The sequence below is a fragment of the Pelmatolapia mariae genome, linkage group LG1 (assembly GCF_036321145.2).
Source record: "Pelmatolapia mariae isolate MD_Pm_ZW linkage group LG1, Pm_UMD_F_2, whole genome shotgun sequence".
Taxonomy (NCBI): Eukaryota; Metazoa; Chordata; class Actinopteri; order Cichliformes; family Cichlidae; genus Pelmatolapia; species Pelmatolapia mariae.
In genome coordinates this window covers 35,606,070-35,630,916 of record NC_086227.1, presented here as the reverse complement: position 1 = coordinate 35,630,916, position 24,847 = coordinate 35,606,070, and the positions used below count along the sequence as shown (strand labels likewise).

The 24,847-nt window shown below is 38.7% G+C and overlaps 1 protein-coding gene across 3 annotated transcripts in view; it reads right to left on the bottom strand.

The window, feature by feature from the left end:
- phkb (phosphorylase kinase, beta) overlaps positions 1-24,847 on the bottom strand; it is a 103,289-nt gene that overhangs the window by 38,019 nt on the left and 40,423 nt on the right. For all 3 annotated transcript variants that reach the window (XM_063480201.1, XM_063480192.1, XM_063480210.1), the window contains 5 exons: positions 22,572-22,769; positions 15,657-15,714; positions 14,891-14,968; positions 13,441-13,599; positions 13,009-13,103 (listed from right to left, as the gene is read on the bottom strand). In XM_063480201.1, the coding sequence (XP_063336271.1) occupies positions 13,009-13,103; positions 13,441-13,599; positions 14,891-14,968; positions 15,657-15,714; positions 22,572-22,769 (588 nt within the window). The remainder of the gene's footprint in view (positions 1-13,008; positions 13,104-13,440; positions 13,600-14,890; positions 14,969-15,656; positions 15,715-22,571; positions 22,770-24,847) is intronic.

Here is a 24,847-nt window from a genome sequence, read left to right as displayed (position 1 = left end):
CATAATGAAATGAGTGCCGCATTGAATAAAGAAATATACATGCAGCCACATATGAAAATCAAACTCCTGTCGGTGACAGGTTGTCTCAGAGTTAAGCGCGCAATGTTTGTCTTTCTCCGTTTCGTGTGAATGCAATTCTAGATAATGCCTTAACCTTCCATCCCCTTTGCAAGTCATTTAAAAGAAAGCAAAAAAACAAAACGTGAACACAAACTAGCAAATCCTACCAGCATGTGTTATTCTAAATGAGTTCTAATGCACACACGCAGGCCGACAATGACCCTGGAAACACAAATATGTTCCCAGTCGCTGTGCCAGGCTCCACTCTGATGTCCACACAAAAGACAGACAACAGCGTACACGCATAATTACAAACTTTGGGAACAGATGGGCATTATGGTTTCTAATGTGTGCTGTTTTTAGTCGCTTACATACACACACACACACACACACAAGAGCTCTAAAATGCTTGACAAACAGAATACACTGCTGTGCCTGTCATCAGATGAGCAGAGCATAAATGCAAACAAGATAAATATAAACTAGATCCAATCATTTAGACATATGCAAGAGCCAAGGTGAAGTCAGAGGAATCCGCAATCATTAAAAATCTTAAAGCATGCACAGCTGTTCTTATGCATGCCAGCAAAGGTAAAGTGCCAAGTTCACTACGGGAGCTGCAATCTGTGTTCTGTGTACCTTCAAATGCGTACACAGAATGCCGCTGTCACAGATGACATAAACTGTAAACATCCAGTCAAATTCCTAATATCATGTTATACTGGTACAATGTCTGTAGGCATTCATAAAAAATTAATGCTGCTTTTCAAAAATTATGATACCAGTGTCCTCTGGGGAATTGCTTTTAAAGTAAACCCACAGGTTAGGATAAAAGACAATCTGATAATTTACTGAATATATTTCTACAATATAAAAGAAACATGTGACAGTGATTTTAAGTCAAACCGAGATTCTAAAGTTTAAACTTCTTCAGCAGGCATGTTACTAATGAACTGTTTAGGTGACATTTCTTGGTCTCAAAGGATATTCAATACACTTTTAGGAGTTTATCTGGTAGTGGCAACAGATGCAATGTGGCAGTGTTTTAATTGCTTGCATCTCTTTATCTGTATTTATTAAACAGTGTATCTGTTCTCCTACTATAATCTTGTTTCCCTTTCATTTTCTCTCTACACTTCCTGGGAAAATGCTAATGCCAGGACCACAGCAGTCTGTAACTTCTAGTTTCTATTGCTGGGGAGCAACTAGGGAGCTCCCTGGGTGATCTGTCTCTCCTCCGCCCACGAGAGGGAAGGCTGTCATCAGTGGGAATTTCCGTCCAAAAGATTACTATGTTTAATCAGTAATTTGTCTTCTTTCCCAACATATAATTACAGACCTCGTGCTGTTCTCTGGTGGCTGAGTCTTGCATGTATCAGTTATGTTAGTTCTGTTTGGTCGTTTCAGACTGACAGACAAGCCAAAAGATAGGGAAGACTTGGCGGTAGTATTTTTGTTCGCTCAGATAACTTCCTAAGCACGTTTTCTGTCTCCTGCCTGTACTTTGTTCCTCTCTCCAGACGTACGCGTGTTAGCCAAAATACACTTGCCAAGCCGAGATAGCAAACTTTAGGGGAAAAAAGCCACTACTGAGCCACTTTTCTCACTCACACCTTGCATTTTAGCACACTGCTACTATACATAGAATGAATCCATGTTGTAGTCAACAGCCACAATGGATCTTCACAAAACATGGTCTATGAATAACTCAGCAGGAACCTTTTAAATGTTCTTTTTCTTATAAATATTCTTACAATGGTGGATGTTCATATTAAAGACAGCAAAAGAGTATTTTATAAGGTAAAATAAGGTAAAGGTATATGTAAGTGATTCCTATGAGCCAGACGTTCAGGCTTCATAATACTCCTTTTCCACAGCTCTGACTATAAGCACAGAAGTACCACCCACCTGCTGTTCAACCCTTCTGTTTACAAAAGGCAGCGGCTCAGATGTGTCAAATTAGGTCATTGGTTCTCAAACTGTGGGGCATCAGTCCACTGCAGGTGGGCAGTCTTTCATAAACTGCATGATTGGAAAGTGAGTGCCAGGGACCAGTTCCTATACTATCTGATAGTCATAGTTTTCTTCAGGTGTAAAGTTTTCCAGTTTCCAGAGTGACCTTAAGTTTTCTTGAAGTCATAGATGCAAAACTGAGTGGATTGCATCAGCAACCAACAAAACACATTCTTACCAGACAGTGAGTGGCTGGTGCATGCAAATGTTTCATGCACAAATCAGTGCCTGAATTTGCTCATACTTTGTACTAAAGCATTTCACTACTAGTACTACAAATTTCATGGCACTAGTCTATAGATGCTGGAAAATCTGGATTTGTTTTTTCACTTGTATTTAGTTTCTTATCTTGGAATGACAGACTAGCTGCACCAGGTCACTGTGCTGTTTTCTTGTTTTTCTTATAGTCTCTCTGGTGGAAACATTTACCTTCCCTGGCTTTTTCTTTGGAGACAATTGTTTCAGTTTCTTCAGACTTGGATTTTGTCCTGGTTTCTCACCTGATTGTTAACATGCTTCTTTATATTTAGGTAGCATGCAAATAGTGTAGACGCTATACATTTTGTGCTAGTCTATTGAGTCAGAATGATTCTGACATATGCACAGTGGTAAGAACCAAATAGGCCAGTGTGCATGTTTCATAAATCTGATGGTAAATTTATATATTTTATGCAGGGTAAGAATGTTTCCATACACATATTAACAATTAGTATTTTTTTAGTGCACAAAGCATATGACATTTAAAGAAAAAAAAATGCCAAAAGACTTATTTTAAATGAGAAAAGTCGTGCAAATTGTTTAATCTAAAAAAAAGGGGGGGGCATCTTTTGTTTGCTGTTAGAATTCTTTGGGTTTAAAGCAGAACTTGAGTACTGGGAAAAGTGCGTCTATTGTAAAGCCTGGGCTTGTACACTGTCAAGAATAACTATGAACAAACAGAGAATAGATGCCAAGATGCCTCTTCTGAGTACATGTCGCTGCAAACACAAATCCCACACTCACCTAACACTCTGAATGTAGCAGCAGGAAGTGTTGATATACCTTAATATACAAGGGATGAGACAGTCTTTTGTTAAATTGAGGGCTTGGATGAACTGAGCACCACAGGTTCAAATATTTGATCTCTAGTTGGATCTTTTTCTTCTACTCCACCCAAGGTTGTTTAGCCTCTCAGTCTGCTTTTTCTTTGGTGTTATTAGCAACCTGTAACACGAAGACACTGTACAACAGAGTTGGCCAATAACACTGACAGTTAGACAAAGAAACGACAGGCCAAACCAATCAGACATTGCTAATGGGGCCCCTGGCACAGAGAACAGCTTGTAACCCAGAAGAAGAAGTAGAGGTGTGTCAAAGGAAGACAGATACACAGAGACACCCACTTTGTGAGAACACATAAAAGCAGCGCACATATTGGCATGAGCATGAGCAGAGGATGCATCTGAGTACGGGTGATGTGTCAAGTGTTAATGCATGCAAAGTGCATGAGTGTGTGTGAGTGATGTCCATTTCCCTGCAGGTTAAGGTCAGTAGCTATCCCTCCAGGGCTTTTACTGTCACAGACCACTGAGCTCGACATTTCCTGCCCACTACCAGGCCATTTGGCAAACAGCAGGGTTTAGCACACTCTCAATCTGTGTGTCTTTGTGTGCGTGAATGTGGATTTCAGGGTGTGAGTGAGGCAAAAGATACAGAAGGAAGTGTCTGCATGTTGGTGTGAAAAATGTGTGATTCTGTTTGCGTGTAATAGTATGAAGTGAAGGATGCACATGTAAGTTGGAAAATATTGTGACTGGTTGTGCGTGGATGTGTGTACACTCTTGGGTCAGAAGGATTCTAACACCCATCTGTTTCATGCTGCTTAAGGTGTCACTTTGCTCCTCTGAAAGAGCCAATCTGTAGATTATTGAACAGTGTCCTACTACTGACCTTTGAATCCACTGAATCTAGAGGCGCATACTTATTTCAATGATCTCATCAACACAGCGTCTGTGTTATAATCTTGCAGCACAGCTACTGAAATGAGTATTACAGCTCCACGAGTTGATGCCACTGCCACATATTGTAGCCTTTCTGTCTCAGCAAATGGACAAATACACATCATGCTTTCAATAAAATGTATGCTTGAAGGCAGGCGTGCATTTAAACACAAAACAGCCACCTGATGCAAACTGACTGATACAGATAAGGCCATTTTCTCCTCTCCACCCTGTGCTGTGCTCCAATGGAAAATACACAGATTCGTGAAGAAGTAATGAGAATGATACTTTAGTTATTCTTTTTGTATTAAATCTATTATACTAAAAACAGCTGCTCTGAAATAATTCAGTCTGTAGCCAATATCAATCACTTGCTCAAAAGAAAATTGTGTGCTTCATCTGGAATAAAGAGAACTGCATAGTGACTATGCAATGACAAATAGAGCCACTTATTTTGTAAACTAGAGGCTCTTGGAATGACATGATCACTACAAAAGAGAATGCTTGCTCTGGTATCTTCTCGTCCAAAGTGCAAATAAAAAAGTAAATGGAAGGAATTCTGTTTTACCTCATTAGCAAGCAAATGTATGCAACAAGGCACGCAAAAATAATCAGTACTTAATCATCAACTCCATATGGTATATTGGTTATTTATGCCTCAACTATATATTGTTCTTGAGTCATTATAAAGAATTACTTTACCAAATAACTTTATTATCCAATTGGATTTTCCATAACAATAATTTTTCTTTGGATTCAACATATCTGGAGGTGCGTTGAACTTGTTAGCCTTTAAGTATTAGGAGTTAGCAATTTCTTGAAAATATGGGTTTTCTTATTACTATGCAAATCTATGCAGACTGGCATTACAAAATTTAATGAAATCATCTACTCCATATGGCGCTCCTGTTGTGTTAGTATGATTTTTCTTCTTTCTTTTTTTTACTACGTGTTCTTCTTGGCAAAATCATGTTCTGATACCAGAATGACTTCATAATGTCCCACAAACCATATACCAAAGTATATGGTTTGTGGGACATTTATTTTTCATTATCTGCACAAAATCTATTCATAGAAATGCTACATGCACGCTGTGTAGAAAGAAAAATGAATTTAAACAGAGCTGTATTAAATATATTATCTTAATATTTAAATGGCACTCATTTATTTCTTTGTATTTAAGATGGGTATAGATTCAGATTCCAGTATGGACAATAAGAACAACTCGTTCACTGTATTCGGTCACGTTTACAGATTATGTGACAGATATACCCCTACCTATCATGTGTATACATTTAATGTAAGATCTAAGAGCAGGCATGTAAATAGTGTATATATAACATCTAAACATCATCAATGGAAACAATATCTGATTAAAGTGATGCTAGAAAAAACAAAAAAACAAATGTGGTTGCTTGTGTATTGCTTATTCATCTAAGAGTTGATTATCCCACTCCATCTCACTTTTGGATCCCATCGTTAATGCGTGCATTAATGTCCTATATTTTATGTTCCAACAGCTTTTGTAAAGGAGGGCAAATTCTTATTAGCTTCATAAAATGAATACCAAAAAACTCCAGAAATGACACATTTCCAAAGGTTTTCATTTTGATATAAATCATTTTTTGCAACCTTGGAAAGATTTCAGTTAGCTGGTATTATAAACAAACCTGCCTAAAGTTTTATATCACAGAGGTTAGCTTGAATTTTGGGCCTCCACCAGAGGCAGCATATATTGAGCTGAAAGCTGCTACACAGTACATCAAGCTACACTGTGGTTGTTAATTCTCAGTGGGACTTACGCTACAGAGAGAGCAACTTAAGTCTGTCTTGGTGTTGTGTCAATGAAGCTTTATGTTTGGACCCTGGAAGTTATTGATTTACATTTCCCAGATTTTCCAATTAGATTTAACAAGTTGGTTTTCAGCCAACTTCATGCTTATTATATAGAATGAAATAAGGTAATCTTTCTGTTGCTTTTTACCTCCATACCTCCTTCAGACTCACTCCCTCGCCTCTCTCTGACCCCTCTAACCTTACCCATTCTCTACTTTTCTACCTCCTTTCGTTCTGCCTCTAAGGAGGCATGTTTGTTGCTGTACTATCCAATTGGGGGCCCCTCTTGACCCACGCCTTATCTCTGATTGATGACTGACAGCCTCCACAGTGTGGACCACAAATGCAATTTTTCCATTAACCTCATTCTCACATAGGGCCAAGCGTGTGTGTGTGTGTGTTTGTGTGTGTGTGTGTTTGTGTGAGTGTGTCAAAAAGTGAATGGATCTATATGCAAAAGAGAAGGATCCTTGAGTTTTATAACAGTGCTGCTATTTGTGATGGCTACATGCTCTTTTTGCATGTGCTTAAGAAATGTATGTAATTTGCGTGTTTAGTTGAACACACTGCAAATTGAACAAAATTCAAAGCGACAGATGAAACAAGTGATACAGACAGAGTAAGAATAAAAAGACTAAGAGAATGTCACAGTGGTAAGGATGCCTGAGCAGCTGAGCACATTAGGGACACAACATTAATAGCAAGTGTGTGACACAAGCAACATAAGCAGCTAATTCACTTTCACAGCCATTCATGACTTCTTGGATCCCCAAATTGCTATGCCTGCTGCGTATTATTGCACGTTTGTCAGAGGGATGTCACCCCACGCTCCCCAGGGTGTGCTTGATCTGACTCACCCCCACAGCCCTGGGAGCGCCTTTTCTCTCATGCAAAAAATCAGCACACAGTCGACCGATGAACTTTTGTAAGCTGCTACATATCAAGGGAAGCTGTGCTTATCCACTGACTCAAGCGAAGAAAATAATCTTGGTAATTTATTTGCAACTATTATTAGCGCACCGAGAGGCCAGCAGCACTGTAATAATGCGCTTTTGCTGATTTCTCTCCTCTTGCCACATGGCTTACATACATATTTAAGCTGCGTAGTTTTATTTTACAGCTTCATACGCTATTTAACAGACTTCTAGTTTATTACAATAGTAAAAGGTTCCTGCACATCAACAATGCATTAAAGCTGCATATAGGAATATCCTGATCACCAACTAAAATCAAACCTCCACCATCCAAAAGCTTATTGTTTGGAGTGAAATCCACGTTCCACTTCCTGCTCAGGTGCACACATAACGCAGATTCAATGCATCATTCTTTACCTATGCATAATACAGGAATCTATGATATAATATTTTTTAGATTCAGGTTGATGATAAAAAAAACAGATGCTTTGTAGTGCCCACTATTGAAGCAAGATGCAGGAATATAAGTGCAAGTGGCATGTCTGCGCCAACACATCCAAGTTCCTCCAGGGTAGTGGATTCAAGCCAGGGTTTCTGTAGGAACTGGATTAAAAAGCTGTGACAATAAACCTCATAAATAACTGCAAAAAAAGAAAATAAATATGTTGATTTGTATTCAGGGGAAACTGTTAAAATTACATTACAACTATATCTCCCTCTGCACTTAATTCAAAGGAGCTAAATGTAGCTTCTAACATCCTGCCGTTTAGAATAGCTTCTAAATTGAGTCTCAAAAATGACTATTCCAGATATTTTGGTGGAAATGACTCAAAAGATGCATTTATTCCTCATACAGGTATTTTTATATAATTTTGTACGAGGGAGTGCAACCCAGTTCTTTTGCAAATAATTTTCTTTTCTAAACCTTTACTGAATGTCAGAGCTGATGTCAAAAAGCCCTGCGGTAACTCATATCATAAGCTTATATGTGGAACCAACAGCACAACATTGCAGGCTATTCATGGGTGCAGCATCTCATTCTCCCCAGTGAAATGAATTGATGCAGGGACTTTAAGTGTTAGCGTAACATTTGCAGGAAAGGCACGATGAATAATACACACGTACGCCAACACGCAATCCTGTAAATAACTGCACCCACAGAAAAACACACACATTTCATATAGAGACTGAGATGTCATGCAAAGACATATGTAGAGCCTGTATGTATGTATGTATGCATAAAACAGGTATTCTGTTTTTGGACACATTATGGGAACCGAATTATATACACACAGAAGAGAAAATAGGAGTGCACAAATCAGGCCTTAACTGCATGTGAAAGCTCAGCATGCCCATGTGTCTTTTCTGCCTGCAGAACAAACACGAGACGCTGGTGATGCAGAAGCAACTGGACAGCTGATACATGTATACACACACAACTCTCTCTCTCTCTCTCACACACACACAGACACTATACACTATATTTCTTATTCTTTCTTTTCCTCTCCCCTCACTCATATTTTTTTCCTCTTCCCATCTTGGGCCTCTTTACTGACACAACATGATACCTAAGCTTTAAATGGAGTAAACAAAAGTGTGAGTGAGAGAAAGCTGGTAAGTTAGCGAAAAAAACAGAAAAAAGAGATTTTTTAACAAGGAAAAAAAAGGAAAATGAACACAAGATTATGAGCCAGCAAGACTTATTACAAAGCAATAAGAAAGTCAAAGTAAAGGTGAGAGGCAGTGGAGGATAAATGGTAATAGAGGATGAAGTCTACAAATTCTGTGGCCATTTGACCCCAAGAAACGCTAAGCTTAGCACCAGCCGAATGAATAAACAACCCTGGAATTCCTGTCTTACAGGAAAATAAAATCCTCTTCACATAAGCTTTCAGGTGGTACCGCTTGAAAAGATTTCTCATATTTACTGATATTCAGACAGAAGAGCAAAACACCTGCCTCACCTGCAACACCCCTGTTTGAAATGCTGTCTCCTTTCAAATCTTTATCACAGCTTTGTAAATGGCATTCACAGTGCAAGTACACCTAAAATGTTCAGTGTGTAGCTGCAAAAGTAACCAACTATTTTCTACCAGGCTTGTCACATTAGCTTAAATCTGTGACTGTTAATTTTTATCTAAAAATTGTGCGAATTTCTAGGTCTGAAAACATTTGCCCAAATGTTATGTTCTCAACAAAAGGGTCAGAGGAGGGGAGGAATACTTATCATAAAGTATCTGGCTAAAGAAAAAGTCAAACAAAGCAGATTCACAAATAAAACAGTATTTTAATAAATGGGAAATAGCTAGGCTATGCCAATCAAAGGCCTAAAACAAAAGCACAAAAAGGAAAAACATCTTGAAATGAAAAATTCTAAAAGGAAAATACAAAAACGCTTCTTGCTAGCAAGAGGACAAAGCCACTCACTGGTAGCTCAACACTGGCCCACACTTTGAGCTGGCAAACTTCTCACACCAGTTTTAAGCCAGTGCTGATTACTAAGTGGAAATGGGCTCCACAGGAAACAAGGGCTGGCACATGACTTAGAGAGAGTGCAGGATAACCCACACAGCCTGCTTGGGCTGTAACAGTGATTATATGTCAGTCATGCTTCCTTTCATAAGCCCCAATGGGCCAAGTATAAACATTAATATTATTATTTCACGTTTTAAGCAAAATTAGTTTTAATATTCATCACAAGCACAGCCTTCAAGAGTCCATCATATCTGTCTTTGAAATGTATATATCACAACTTATGGCTACTTTAGACCAGATAAGACGAGGTATTTTTGATGATAACGACAGCAAAACCATAAAAAATATCAGATGAAAAACATTAATGTCCAAGGAGTGATGAAGTACTCTGTGTACCTAGTTGTGTGTTAAATAGCTACTGTTAGACAGGCACTCAGTAAACTTTAGTCACAGCTTTCGGAAATGTCCATATTCCACCACTTCCATCAGTTGGATCCAAGTCGACACGAGCACACACAGGGAAATGGAAACTATGACACTTGGAGACTACACCCATGCTATAGCCTTTTAAAAAGCTAATTCTTCTTGAAAATTTACATGATCTAAAGAAAGAGTTCCTATTTGACCTTCAGATACAGATGTACAGACAGCAATCATCATTTTATATACACTGCACAGAAAATAACAGATTATCCTGCAAGAGTTGATTTTATAACAAACTTCCATTTCAAAAATGTTATAATTGTATTTTTTCAGTTCTGAGACAAATATTGTCTATTATTACCTTTTATAAATTCCTATGTGACTACTCACAGGTGAGGTGAGGTCATGTATTTCTCACCTATGGAAGCAGTTCTATGATGAAAATTAGCACATTGAATTAAACGGTTACGTTAAGGTAGCAAGCTGTCAGCTATTGAATAAGCTTACTGTGCAAAACTCAAACCTCTCTTTCAACCATAAAAGGATTTAATGAGTGTGTCATCATTGTCACAAAACACCAGAATTTCCTTCAGGTTTCTCAGAACTAAAGTTGAAGTAAGACCATTCACACATTTATTTGGACTGCGTGAGACTGAAAACATCAAACTCAATACGATAGGCTTTTGTTGATGGGTTTCACACAGAGTCGTGCCTGCTACCATCAGAGGCCAGGTTCACAGCAAGCTTTCACGCTGCCTACAAATCAACTTTCAAGAGTATTATTGTTAGAAAATTTCTGAGCATGACTCCTACTCCTAACAGGAGTCTAGCTTTGCACACAAGGCACACTTCTTTAAACACTGAATTCATAAAAGCAGTGCTGCCAGCTAAACATACTCATACTGTTTCCCTTTTGAGAACAATCCCTCTGCATCCAAGATGCTGATATGTAGATATCCTATTAACAAATACAAACACACATATTTAAAATCCTCTCTGTTTGATCCCAGCTAAAAATCAACGGTTGTTCCAAAATGCAAAGATCATATAGAGCTTAGTAAGTAATCTATGCTTTCAGTCGTTCAGCAACGCTAAATATTTAGATCAGTGACTCCGAGTACCTATGCTGTTTCTTGAAGGTGTGTTTGAAAAGAGTGAAAATAACATAAATTTTATACACCTGTGTTGTCACCCACAGTACTTGAATGTCCTGTGCTGGAACTAATGCCTGAATTCCACTGGGGGAACTTCTTTGGGCTCCTGATATAATGGCCGGTGAAACTGATTCGACTTGATCCTAATTGCTAAAGCCAATGCTTGCTATCATACCACTGCCTAATTTTTTGGATACCTGCTAAAAGCAGTACCTGGGTTTGGGTTGTGGGGTCAGGGCTGAGAAGCCCAGACTTCCCACCTCTTTCACCTGATGAAGTCAGCAGAACGACACAATGACACAGCATAAAGCATCAGGTCAGTTTTCATAATAAAAGAACACATGCAGACCAAACCCTTATCTTCTGAAATGTGCTCAGTTGCTAGCTGGCAAGACAAGTTGTAAACAAAAACTGTAACTGAGTCAAATGGGCTTGGGAGCTTCCTTCTTTAACAATTATTCAGAATTAAGAGAGATGATGAGTTACGTCTTCACAGAGCTTGCAAATGTCCAAACCGTTCAGTAAGTGTGGCCCTCTTTGAGTTGAAGAATATTTGTGAGCCCCACAAAGTTAAAAATATACGTGTTTGTCTCAGAACCAAATATTTCTCTCTAAAATTCTCTCACTTCACAAATGATTTTCTGCTGATTTTTTCTGACATGATCTTTTCCATTTCTGGCTCTCCGTTTGTTTCTCTCTGACTGTTCTGTCTGCTGATCTTTTTCCAGGCAACCTATTTGATCCCGTCTAGTGTTCATCATACCTCTGAGGATATGTCCTCTCTTGTGTGCCTTGTTCTAGTACTGTCTTATAGACCTAGCTTCAAAAACACAATTCATCATACAGCAACAGAATAGGATGCTGTACAACAAAGAAAATGAAAATCATTCCAGTGTGTATGTATCTCTACCCTTCATCTGTGTGATCCACAGAGCTGCCGGCCATCTCAGATACAGAATTAAACCTCAGACATGATTGCCATTCAGGGAGGTAGTTTGTGGAGAAAATTGACTGGGTTTAATCCTCGTCTGCAAACCTGGCCTTTGGCAAGGTAAAATAAGATGCAGGAGTTTCTGCTTGTTTAGATGTTGATGGATGAATAGTAATTAAAACCTTACCACACATGAATAACAAACAGTGGTAAGCAGGACTGAGTAGTGTGAATGTTTTAAGGTTGGATGCGGGAATTGCCTTGCGGGAGTAAGGGTGGGTGTATAGTTGGCATTGAGAGGTTACTGTACATCTTTGAGGCTGACACATGCAACTGCACAATAGGTGAGGTCATAGCTTATGTAATCCTCCTGAAATATGAAACTTAACATCAGAGTAGCTAAAGCATATGAAGATCTGTAGAACTGTGATAAGTTATGGTTCTCCCACAATTTCCTCAATTGTTTTGAAAAAAAAACCCATAAATCCATCCAGATTTGAAAAGTGAATACGTGGGCATGGAACAAGAGTGGCTTTAGTGAGGACCTCGCCTTTTTTAAATACCACCTCCACCCACCTACCACCTTTTTGTTTATGTACCTCTGATGCAGGTGTTTGTTGATCTAAAATGACAGGAATAACCCTGGAGCAGCTTATATAAAGAATCCAGATATAAGCCTGATAAGAATCATAAAATCTAAATATCTGTTTCAAATTTGAATAAATGTAGACTTTTAAACAAGAGGACAAGCCGCTAGCAGAGAACACCATCACCACTGGAGAGACATTCTTATTATTATATATAGTGTATTGCAATCAGCAATCAGCTTTTGATTTTTCATTACAACTGCTAACATTTCCACTCCTTTTACTCCCCTCCCAGTTGCGAGAAATTACAAATATAGAAGTCCTTTTCTTTCTTTCTTTCTTTTTTTTAATGCAGAGTGAGCAATCCACTTGCTGCCCACTTTCTGCATCTATGGCAAAATTCCACTTACAGCTACTTGACATCTAGAATAAACTAACCAGTAGATTATGATTGTCATCATGTGTAAGATGCAATTACTTCATAGGCTAAAAGCTCTTAAATGCTTTGATTTCAACCATATTTACAGGGGGGTAGTATAAGTTTACAACACTTCAGCACTTGAATCCGATGTTGTACTGAAAATAAACGCCTGTAGATAACAGATGATCGTCAGATAGAGTTACATCAGTGCTTACCTGGTTGGAGTACCGCATGCTGACATTGCGCTGGTCCTGTCGTGGCACATAGCGATGAATTGGATCAATATCTTTGGGACTGATCAGCTCATCCACTGAAAAGTGAATGTACACAAACATACCACAAAAGGTAGATATGAATACCACTAAAATGTAGGGAATACTGTGGGATACTGACACATGACTATTGACAAGTAACTAAGTGTGAATGCATAAAGACTTAATGAAAACAAACCCCACATAAACACTTGGTCCTTGGATTATTTTGAGACACGTATTAAGCTACAGTTACAAAAAATAATTCATAATGAAAAACTATTGAAAACACATTAGTTTTAAGTTAATCGTGAACTTGCAGATTAATGTCAGAGTACAGTGAATGAATGCATCAATTCAAGTCGACATACTGAGCACACAGACGCACAGACATACCCAGTAGCTTGGCAATGTTGTACAGGGCCTGACCCCACAGGAAGACTTTCCCATCACGGCCAGAGTTGCTAGGGAAACGCTTCTGGCTCCCATGCTTGTTCTGCTCCGCCTCCACAAAGTCAGCCGGTACATAGTAGTACTTGGGGATTATAGCGTGGCCTGGCATGAGAGACGAGAAGTGTAAGCTCTATGTGTATAAGACTACATCTTCTCTGGACAAGTTTCTTTGAGCAAAAATAATCTTTATCTTTACTAGGCCATATGTAAATAACAAAATAACTTTACAATTAAAGCAAAATTGGGAAACGTAAAGTCCGAAACAAGTCTATAATAAGGGCCATCAGTCAAACAATACTGTTTGGTCTGGGTCTAAACAGAGCGCGTTGTGTGTGACGTCTTCTTTTGCGCATGCAGGCCGCTTTGAGGGTTCACACTAGCGTGCGTTTGCTGTCACATTTTATTTGTAGTGTGAACAAGCAGACAAAAAAAAATCGGATCTGATCAAAAAAATCTGAATTGAGCGTTAAGACCTGCAGTGTGAACGTAGCCTTAATGACTTATACAGATACATCTTTTGCTTTTTGCTAGTTACACAAAAATACACATGTATACCAAGTACACATGACTCAGAAAAATGTATGAATTTAATATAAATACTTACTTCAAGGCTAGCACAACTGTAGTTGTGGACCCCCACCACCGTCCTCACTCACTCATCACAATATATTAGCATGTCTTCAATAGCTGAACCCTGCATGTGCTTTATGTAGTATTAAAACAATAGGAGTCCCTGACTCCTGGGAGGTCAGGCAAACCAGCAAAAGAAGATACAATAGCAGCTTCTGACAGTACAAAATCCATTGGTGGATTTACACTTTTAATAAGTATTTAACAGTAAAACAGAAAACACTCCCTTTGTGTTCTCCTCTAAAACCCAGCCAATTAACTCCTGGAGTTTTGTTAATTTATACAGAACCAGTACAAAGAGCTTTGCAGAGATATTCAGGGTAACTTAAGTCAGCTCTGTTTCACATCATTATCCTTTCTGCACTCCAATTATTTCAATTTCTATTATGAACAGATGAATAGAAACACCCAGCTCTTGACATCCCCATCATTTAACTGTGTCCTCTCACATCAATGTGTACCGGTGAATGTATGAGCCAGGCTCTTTTGCTCATAGGGAAGGTTGAGTTCACTTGGATGTATCACCCCTGTGAACCTTGGTATGTGGTGTATGAATATGTAAAACTGATTTAATAAGAGAAAGTCTGTCGCTGCCAGAAGGGGAGAGAACAGAAACAGAATCAAAAGTATTAAAAAGAACTATATATTGACAGGCTAGATGAGATAATATTATATATGTTTGTGTTCTGGAGTTCACTGTTTTCCTCATTCAGCGGTCACTGCATGTGTGTGGGTGCAAGTTGGCTCTTATGTGGTTACTCACCCTCATAAGACTGAAAGATGATGGGTTCAAGGAGTTCCTGGTATTCTTTGACCTGGGCCTTATTTCCTCTGAAGACCCCTACAACACACACACACACACACACACACACACACACACACACACACACACACACACACACACACACACACACACACACACACACAGATTATAAAACATTAAAAATGCTTTTTCACATCTAACTGTTAACTGCATCAGTCAGGCAAAGTGACCCTAATAAAATGACAGCAAAGCAATACAGTAGTTTTACAATACTGAAAAATCGTGAGGCACCGTCAATAAAAACTTTACTAGGTACACAAGATTTTTTTAAGAGCATTTCATTGTAGAGGCTTGTTGGTTATTGATGTATCCGTCTGGATCAGTTTAACTGCCTTTTCTTTTGAGCAGAGCCTATAAAGATGAATAGCTTCATATAGAGCAACAGGCCCTTCAGGTTGTCTGTTAGTCTTAAGAAAAATCTGTGGCATATAAAGAGGCAAAGGGGCTATTAGATTAAAAAAAAGGAAGAAAAAAAAGCTTAGGAAAAACTAGAGTCTTTCATTTATTTCTGACCATTTACTTTGGTTCACTAACAAAAAAAAAAAAAAAAAAAAAAAAAGGTCACATCTTTTAAAAGTGTGTATCCATGTCCTCTAAAACCAGAGAAAAACGTAATTTCCTGTAAAACGCTATAAGTCTGTCTTATACCATGGCAATGACCCACTTGAGGCACCATAACAGCAGCAATGGATAGAACAAGGCTTACCGTCAATCATCATGTAGATGAAAAATATGGGAAACTCGCACTCGATCCCATCAAAAAGCTGGAGAAAGACAGAAAGAGGAGGAGAGGGGAGGAATTATTGCTTTTTCATTTCACAAAGAGAAGAGAGGCGCAGGAGCTTTAAAGCTGAATTTGAGCAGCACTGAATATGGAACAGTATGGCACAGAGAAAAAATACAAAGGATGTGACATTCTGAATGAAACCTGTCAGTATAGAGAGAAATATTACTGATCCTTTACAAGGTCATTTTTTTTCTAATTCAAAAGATTGGCTGTTTGTTTTGAGGAGGACATCTAGAGGTGTGAAATTTTAGTATGTTTACGATAGACACAGATGGAAAAACACAGAAAGTCGGCGTTTAGTTTTACTGAGGACTGACTGTCACTTCTCTATCACTGAATAATCAAAATCTTGGCTTTCAGTCTTTTACAACCTAACATGAAATAAGGTATTATTTGTAACCTAGTAACAACAAACACTTAAGAGCAGTGCTCAGAAAATGACATCTCGGACTCTGTGGCAAAAAACACTGCCATGTTGCCTGTGAACTCAGACCTTCAATATCAAAAATTTGTCCGATTTCACTCAGTATAACAAAGACAAGAGAATTACAATGTATGTTTAACAATATAAATACCTACTCGCTGTGTGCTTAAGTAAAAAAAAAAAGACATTGTTGCCTTTTAGTTCTGGCCCAGTTCTTCTTGACATTTTAGAATGTGAGATTCACAGTAGTTTATATAACCTAAAGTTGAAAGTATAAAGTCCAAACAAAAATCCAATCAATAAACTATACCATGTGTTACAAATGGGACTGCAAGCCATCATACATAATTAGAAGCATGTTTCCTTAGTCAGGCCACAAATAAGCTTCAATATACCCTTTAAGGTATTTATTCAAGTTTCTGAAAGCTTGTTAGAGGCATGTTCTTCCAAAACATTTTCCCTTTTTGGATGTTTTAATGATGGTGGTGGAGACTGATCTGGTGACTGTGAAGGCCATAACGCGTGATACTCAAATTCATTGTAGTTCAATGACCACTCCCATCACGACAGAACCGCTCCATCACAGAAGAAAGGTGATTTTGCAGTGACCCTTCCCTCCAAGAGGTCAAGTGGAGCCAAAATGTGTCAGCACAATGTCACCACAGCATAACTGAGCCACCTGATCCCATCACAATGGTTGACCAAGTGTTAAGGGTTTTGCCTCTAATCCTATAATTTCTTTTAATTCAAGCTATTTATAAATATGGGAGCTTTGGCACACATTAAACACATGAATTTTATAGTAGATAGTTCTGCTTGTGTATTCATACTAAATCAGAATCCTTTGACTGATCCACTTTCTCACGCCAGACATGCAGCAGATTGCTTGGTTGTGGTCCAGCTGTTTAGTGTGCAACAAAGTTTGATTGACAGCTCTCATGTTGCCTGGAACAGACCAACCCAAGACGTTTCAGTAAGATGTTCGGCTTTCTTTAGCCTCCAAAACAACTTCAAAACCCCTCGGCACACATTTGTCTAGTTTAAGATGAACATAATTTTTTCTAAAAGATTAACTCAGTTGCTGTTTTGACAAATCCACTGCAAAATGTAACCCATGCCTCTTCCCACAAGTGAGAACTAGTGACTTTGTAGGCCATGGCATATGATTTCTATCATTTTTTATACTTATCAAACCATTCACTGTTTTTTCCCCTCCTTGCTTCCTCTTATTTGGCCAATTTACTCAGGGTTTTTAAAAAAAATGTAATTAAACCTGTCAGCTCATAAACACATTGCTGTCAAATGACTCTGAATAAATCAAAAGCACCAAGTGGCAGCAGCTAGACAAAAGTTCCCCAAATAAACACTTGAATTGACACCATCACTTCCTGGATTTTTCTTTGAATCTTGCACACTTCATCTACTGTATTTGCACTGTATCTTACACAAGCACCCATGCAAAAACAAACAAATAAAAATCTTAAGCCATTCAATTACAAGTCACATTTACAATAGACAATAAAGCTAAGCAGACAATTATTCACTCTAGTAATTCAGTGCTTAATTAAAGAGGATCAACTTAAAACACTGTCCCTACACAATAACCCACCTTTAGTCACCAAATTTGGATAAACACTAAAAATAATAAAGGTCAGTTTGTAAAAAGATCAAACAATCTGCAGAATTTTATTAGCCTCTTAAAAAAATCCATCAATACAAAATGCATGTGTGCATATGTCCGTGTGTGTGTGTCTGCATTTTAGTCCCTCTATCTATAAAAGTAATTAGTTCTGACTATCTTTGTACCTCATCTTTTTCAATAATCTCTGCGCTGATGGAAGATAACAGAGACATCCTAATGCAATAACAAATGCCTGGCTGAGCTGGCACACATGCACATACAAACACACTTAGAAGGTGCTTTTCACTGAGCGGATACTCATGTCTGTATGAATGTGCTTCTTTAAATGTCGGCACTCTGTGATTATGTAGATCTGCAGGCCTCGAGGTGTATATTTCACCAAAGACGGGAAGCAATAGCAGCTATCAGGGCAAGTGCATAAAGAGATAGAGAAGCAGGGGAGGGGTGTATTTGGTGGCAGGGGGGGAGAGAGTACGAGAGAACAGGAGAGCTGAGGCAGTCACCCAATGAGGCCTGTGCCTTTTGGCCCGTTGAGGCTGTAAACAGACAGGGATCCCTGGTGTTTTGTGCTTGAGCAGCTCGACTGATTGGTAAAACTGTCTATCACACAGGCTGCTGCCGCTGCTCTCTGTCAATGGTAAACAGACAGGGAGCACAGACGTCTGCCCTGCTGTGAATTCTCTCTTAAACACCAACAACAACTTTAGTCAATGTCTTCTGCAGGGGAACCCGGCCTACCTGTGATTTCTTTTCTCCAGATAAAACGCAAACTGTGTCAGACACACTCAAAGCATTTCATTTTGTTGTGAGGTGGCTTATGACTCAAAAGAGGTAACATTTTACTTACGGTATTGCTTTTCGACTATATTTGTAACACTATTAATCAGCGAGGATTCTGAAACTGGCAAATCACTTTTTTAAAATTCATTAATAAAAAAAATTAATGAATTAAAAAAATTAATTGGGTTTTTACATTATGAAACGTTAACTGGCCAGAGTGTCTTCCACAACAAATCTGCCTGCCTGCTGGTCGAACTAAGGGCAGGACGGAGCCTGAAGGAACTGAGGCATTAAACATTGTTTGATAATTCTTAGCCTTGGAGTCTTTAGAGTCTTTGTATCCTATTAGCCGCAGGATTAAACAAAGCTCATTTCAAAGTGGTTCAGAGTTGGAGCCCCATGAGTGCCCACTCTGACATATCAAGCAAGCACTTCCATCATCAGTGCCTTTTTAAATCTTTTTTTCTCAGCCCCACCTTTCAGACAGAAAAGTCACCTTTTGTCACTACAAAGTGATGACTATCCTTTTTAATGAATCATGAATGTAATTAAGGAATCATATTACTGTCAGGTGACTCTTTGATTACATACAACCCTACTAGGTACAACTGATTAGACCTTTTGAAACAGTCGGTTAAAATTTCACTGCCAAACAGAAATTCCAGCATCTGTCTCTAAACTCACAGATCTCTGCTTTCTTACCTAATGCCTCTCTGAGCTCATTAATTCTAGCAGGCTAGCTCTCCAGGTAAAGTAATGATTTGTTTAGTATTAAGAGTCCAGCCTGCGATTCACTCATGGTATGCTTCTAAAGTGACTGCACTGTCATTTGGCCAGGATCACGGGGGATTCACTAAAGGACAATGAATGCCCGGTCATTCACATAGGTGTATATGCATGAGCATACACACTGATAAGGACCGACTCAGCCACATACCCAGCGCACCCACACACATGCACGCTAAGATTTAGGGTGAAATACCTGGGGGATTAGAATGCGTGGAATGAGAGAGGCTAAGTCGCAGGCAGATCTCTTAGCATTATCATAAAAGGATGAAACCTTTGGAGGATTATGAATTTCGAAAACTTTTGAAATGTCAAGCACTTTCAAGCTGAACTTTTCCACATGTTATGCATTGCTAGCTGTGCTTCTCAGGTTTAGCATGTGGTTACTGGCAATTGAGTTCAACTCAGTTATATAAAATCTATATTTTACACACACTCAGACACACACACACACACACTCGTCATTTTGTTCAGCTGCTAAATTGCTCACTAATGAAAATAGCTAATCAGCCAATCACATGGCAGTAATCCAACACACTTAGGCATCCTGCAGCTCAAACTGAGCATCTGTATGGGGAAGAATGGTGATTTAAGTGATTCTGAACGTGGCATGGTTTTTGGTGCCAGATGGGCTGGCCTAAGACTTTCACAAACTGCTGATCTACAGTCAGGTCCATAAATATTGGGACATCGACACAATTCTAACATTTTTGGCTCTATACAACACCACAATGGATTCCAAATGAAACGAACAAGATGTGCTTTAACTGCAGACTGTCAGCTTTTAATTGAGGATATTTACATCCAAATCAGGTGAACAGCAAAGGAATTATGACAGTTTGTATATGTGCCTCACACTTCTTAAGGGACCAAAAGTAATGGGACAATTGGCTTCTCAGCTGTTCCATGGCCAGGTGTGTGTTATTCCCTCATTACCCCAATTACAATGAACAAATAAAAGGTCCAGAGTTCATTTCAAGTGTGCTGTTTGCTTTTTGAACCTGTTGCTGTCAACTGCCAGGATGAGATCCAAAGAGCTGTCACTATCAGTGAAGCAAGCCATCATTAGGCTGAAAAAACAAAACAAACCCATCAGAGAGATTGCAAAAACATCAGGCGTGGCCAAAACAACTGTTTAGAACATTCCCAAAAAGAAGGAACGCACTGGTGAGCTCAGCAACACTAAAAGACTAGGAAGACCATGGAACACAACTGTGGTGGATGACCAAAGAATCCTTTCCGTGGTGAAGAAAACACCCTTCACAACAGTTGGCCAGATCAAGAACACTCTCTAGGAGGCAGGTGTATGTGCGTCAGAGTCAACAATCAAGAGAAGACTCCACCAGTGTGAATACAGAGGGTTCACCACAAGATGTAAACCTTTGGTGAGCCCCAAAAACAGGCAGGCCAGATTAGAGTTTGCCAAACGACATCTGAAAAAGCCGTCGCAGTTCTGGAACAACATCCTATGGACAGATGAGACCAACATCAACTTGTACCAGAGTGATGGGAAGAGAAGAGTATGGAGAAGGAAAGGAACTGCTCATGATCCTACGCATACCACCTCATCAGTGAAGCATTGTGGTGGAAGTGTCATGGCGTGGGCATGTATGGCTGCCAGTGGAACTGGTTCTCTTGTATTTATTGATGATGTGACTGCTTACAAAAGCAGCACGATGAATTCTGAAGTGTTTCGGGCAATATTATCTGCTCATATTCAGACAAATGCTTCAAAACTCATTGGACGGCGCTTCACAGTGCAGGTGGACAACGACCCAAAGCATACTGCAAAAGCAACCAAAGAGTTTTTGAAGGGAAAGAAGTGGACTGTTTTGCAATGGCCAAGTCAATCACCTGACCTGAATCCGATTTCACTTGCTGAAGACAAAACTGAAGGGAAAATGTTCCAAGAACAAGCAGGAACTGAAGACTGTCGCAGTAGAGGCCTGGCAGAGCATCACCAGGGATGAAACCCGGCGTCTGGTGATGTCTATGTGTTCCAGACTTCAGGCTGTGATTGACTGTAAAGGATTTGCAACCAAGTATTAAAAAATGAATGTTTGATTTATGGTTCTTATTCTGTCCCATTACTTTTGGTCCCTCAAGAAGTGGGAGGCACATTTGCAAACTGTTGTAATTCCTACACCGTTCACCTGATTTGGATGTAAATACCCTCAAATAAAAGCTGACACTTTGCAGTTAAAGCATGTCTTGTTCGTTTCATTTGGAATCCATTGTGGTGGTGTATAGAGCCAAAAATGTTAGAATTGTGTCGATGTCCCAATATTTATGGACCTGACTGTACATCTCCATGATTTAAAAAGAGTGTTCCAAAAAGAGAAGAAATATTGCATATACATCAGTTCTCTGGGGAAAAAAAATGCCTTGCTGATGCCAGAAGTCTGAGGTGAATGACCAAACTAATTAGAGCTAACAATAAGACAACAGTAACTCAATCACTTGTTATAGTCAAGGTATGCACCTGAGGGTCCAGTTCAAACTGGACTGGCTCACCAAGATGTTTCCAGCACTTTACAAACAAAGAGGTAAGATAGTTCTGAAGCAGCAAAGTGTACCTAATAAAGTATCATCCTTTAATTCTGTGAATAATTAGCAGCTATGGAACATGTGAGGCAGATTAAACAGAGGTGATAAGAACAGCGCAGATAATTATAAAAGAGATCAAAATAATAGACAGGAGGTAAAACGAAAAAAGAAAAAGAAAAGAGATTAGGAATAACAAAAGAGAAAATTACTCAAAAAATACTCAACGAAAATCACAAACCATGACAAAAGGACTAGAAATGTAGCTGTCAGCACACTGGACCACAATATATTTATGCAGAGTTTATAGAGCATTTGATGTATTTCTAAAATGTCACTGCTCATAAATCTCTAACTGATCATTTTCTTTAATGGAATGTCGGTTTAATTTTTTTTAAATTCATTTACTAAATTTGAAGCATATTATTAACAGATATAATATTTATTTCCACTGCTATGCTAATGACCCTTTTTTGTACATCTTATTAAAACCTGGAACCACAAGAAACATTTTGGATCACATTATCTTCTTTAGGAATATAGCCCATAATTTCTTCTTTGCATTGGCGAAATACAAACAAGCTATTTCAAATGAAACAAAAACTGTGGCTTTAATCCAAAGAAGAGCAGAATATAGAGAGAAAACACGAGTACGAACCTTCATTTCAGCAGGTTTGTAGTAGCGGCGATTCTTGTCTTCGTTTGCGGTGCGGTAGCCGTCACGGAGGAAACGTTTGAAGCCATATTTGCCACGGAGCTTGCGGACAATCTTGTCAAGTGTCTGAGTGTAAAGAGCATCATCGTCAACAGCAAACGCAGGATAGCTGATGGTGGGAAGTAAAGCTGCATCTGTGTTCTGCCGGAGACAAACAAACAAACAAAAAAGATTTACAACAATTATGAACTACGTGAAAAGTTTATGCCACATTTGCTATATATAATATATATTTCCAGACTGATATTTTTACTTCATTTTTTAAAATATATATATATTTTTAGCTACATTTAGTGTTTGTGTGAAAATCCACTGGCATTTTAGGTCAGAGAAATATTTTGAAAATTCCACAAGGACCAAAACTTTTTCCAATGACTGCATCTCACAGTCACTTCGCATAACTTCTGAGTATAAAATGAGGGAAGCCAATAAGATAATTTATTGTACATCTATATATTCTACAGAAAGATTTATTAAACATGCGTGAATGCCCATAAGCGGTTTAGGAGTGAAAGTGTCGGTTTATAAATAAAACACTACAGCACTGACTACATTTACATACAAGCTATCGTTGGGAACGAATCTTGTTATCAGGCTTGAACAAACCACTGTGACTGAGCATCTAATAGTCCTATTTTATTGTTTGGTTTACTCTATTAAGCAAGGGAAATGAAGTCTATTAGGGCATAGCTTCACTGCAAACAGCTATGAATATTTAAAGTTTATTAATAGACGGCAGATTCCAAAAATCAAAGCCTTTCCATATCCTGTCTGAGCACTGGAATCTATAAAATAACTGCAGGGACAAGCGCTCTGACATGGACGTGGCTATGAACTTGCTTGTCAGCCCGCTTAAGGACCAGATTTCTGTTCTGTTTTGATTTCTGCTGCTCTCCTTTGTAGCGCGTTTCTTTTTTACATTTGCACATATCTCTGCAGCTCACAGAGGAGCCAGGTGTAGCTCTGTCTAGTCCTATTCATTTATATTCTTTAACTTCTTGTTACAACCCTAATCTACATGGTAACATCCTCAGCAGCTGCAGCTGAGAAATCATATCAGCTTGCAACACACTCTGTGCAGGTATTGAATGTGTCTAGAATTGAATACTGGATTTCAATCTTTTGACATATTACATGACATAGTGATAATATATTGATATTTTGTATATCTTGACACAATCCTGCACTCTTTCAGACTTCTTAACGTCAGTCTCCTATGTCTATAATGCCATTGCTGATCATCTAATTACACTAATTTCCTCCCAGGCTGTTGGTGACTAGACAATTCTGCCTTACAAGTTCGACACACACACACACACGCACACACAGACACACAGCTGTAATGATTTAAGTGCCTGCGAGTGTTGGCGAGTAGGAATGATTTTCCTCACGCTTTCTTCTTTGAGCTTTACCTCCCTGCATCTCTATATCCAGCTCTTGCTTTTGCCATTTCTTGTCAGTGATGTACCATCAAGAGCTCAGGTACGGGCAGCGTAATGACTGCACCGTGAGGAACATACATTGTTGAATTGATATCTACTGACACACTGACATGAGTGCGTGGTCTGTTTGATGTGTGTAATTAACCTTTTAGGTATCTGGCATATGCGTGACAGGCTACTATTTGGTAGAGACTACGCATACAGCTGCTTCTCTGCGCCATAAAAGGGCGTTGGGGGAAACATTTGCATCATGCTGTGAAACTGTGGATATTTTTCTAAGAACAAAGCGATCAGCTCACAGACAAAATGCAACATTTAAACAATATTTTAATATTTATTCTAGTTCTAATATGATCAATTTAGACAAAATAACAAAAAGGAAATAAAAATAAGATTCTTGATTTTTGAATAAACTATTTTAAAAGATTGTTGCATTTTAGAGCAAAACGAAAGGTTACTTGATCACTGTTTTAACGATCACTGCAAGGCGGATATCATAAAAATACTGTGGGAGTGCAGCACTGTGAAGCTTTCTCTCTCTCTCTCTATTTTTTTTTTTTTTTGCTCTGACTGCACATTCCTGTATGCTGGTTCAACATTTCTCTACAATAGTTAATAGTTTAAATATTTTAAAAATTGAGCAAATGCAAAGTGCTCACTGTGCTGGACTGACATTGCCATCCCAAGACCATGTACCAATTTGTCATAAGCCTTCAGTGAAATTCAGTTTACTGAGTTTGATTCAATTTGCAAGAACAGACACCTCAGAGCACTTCA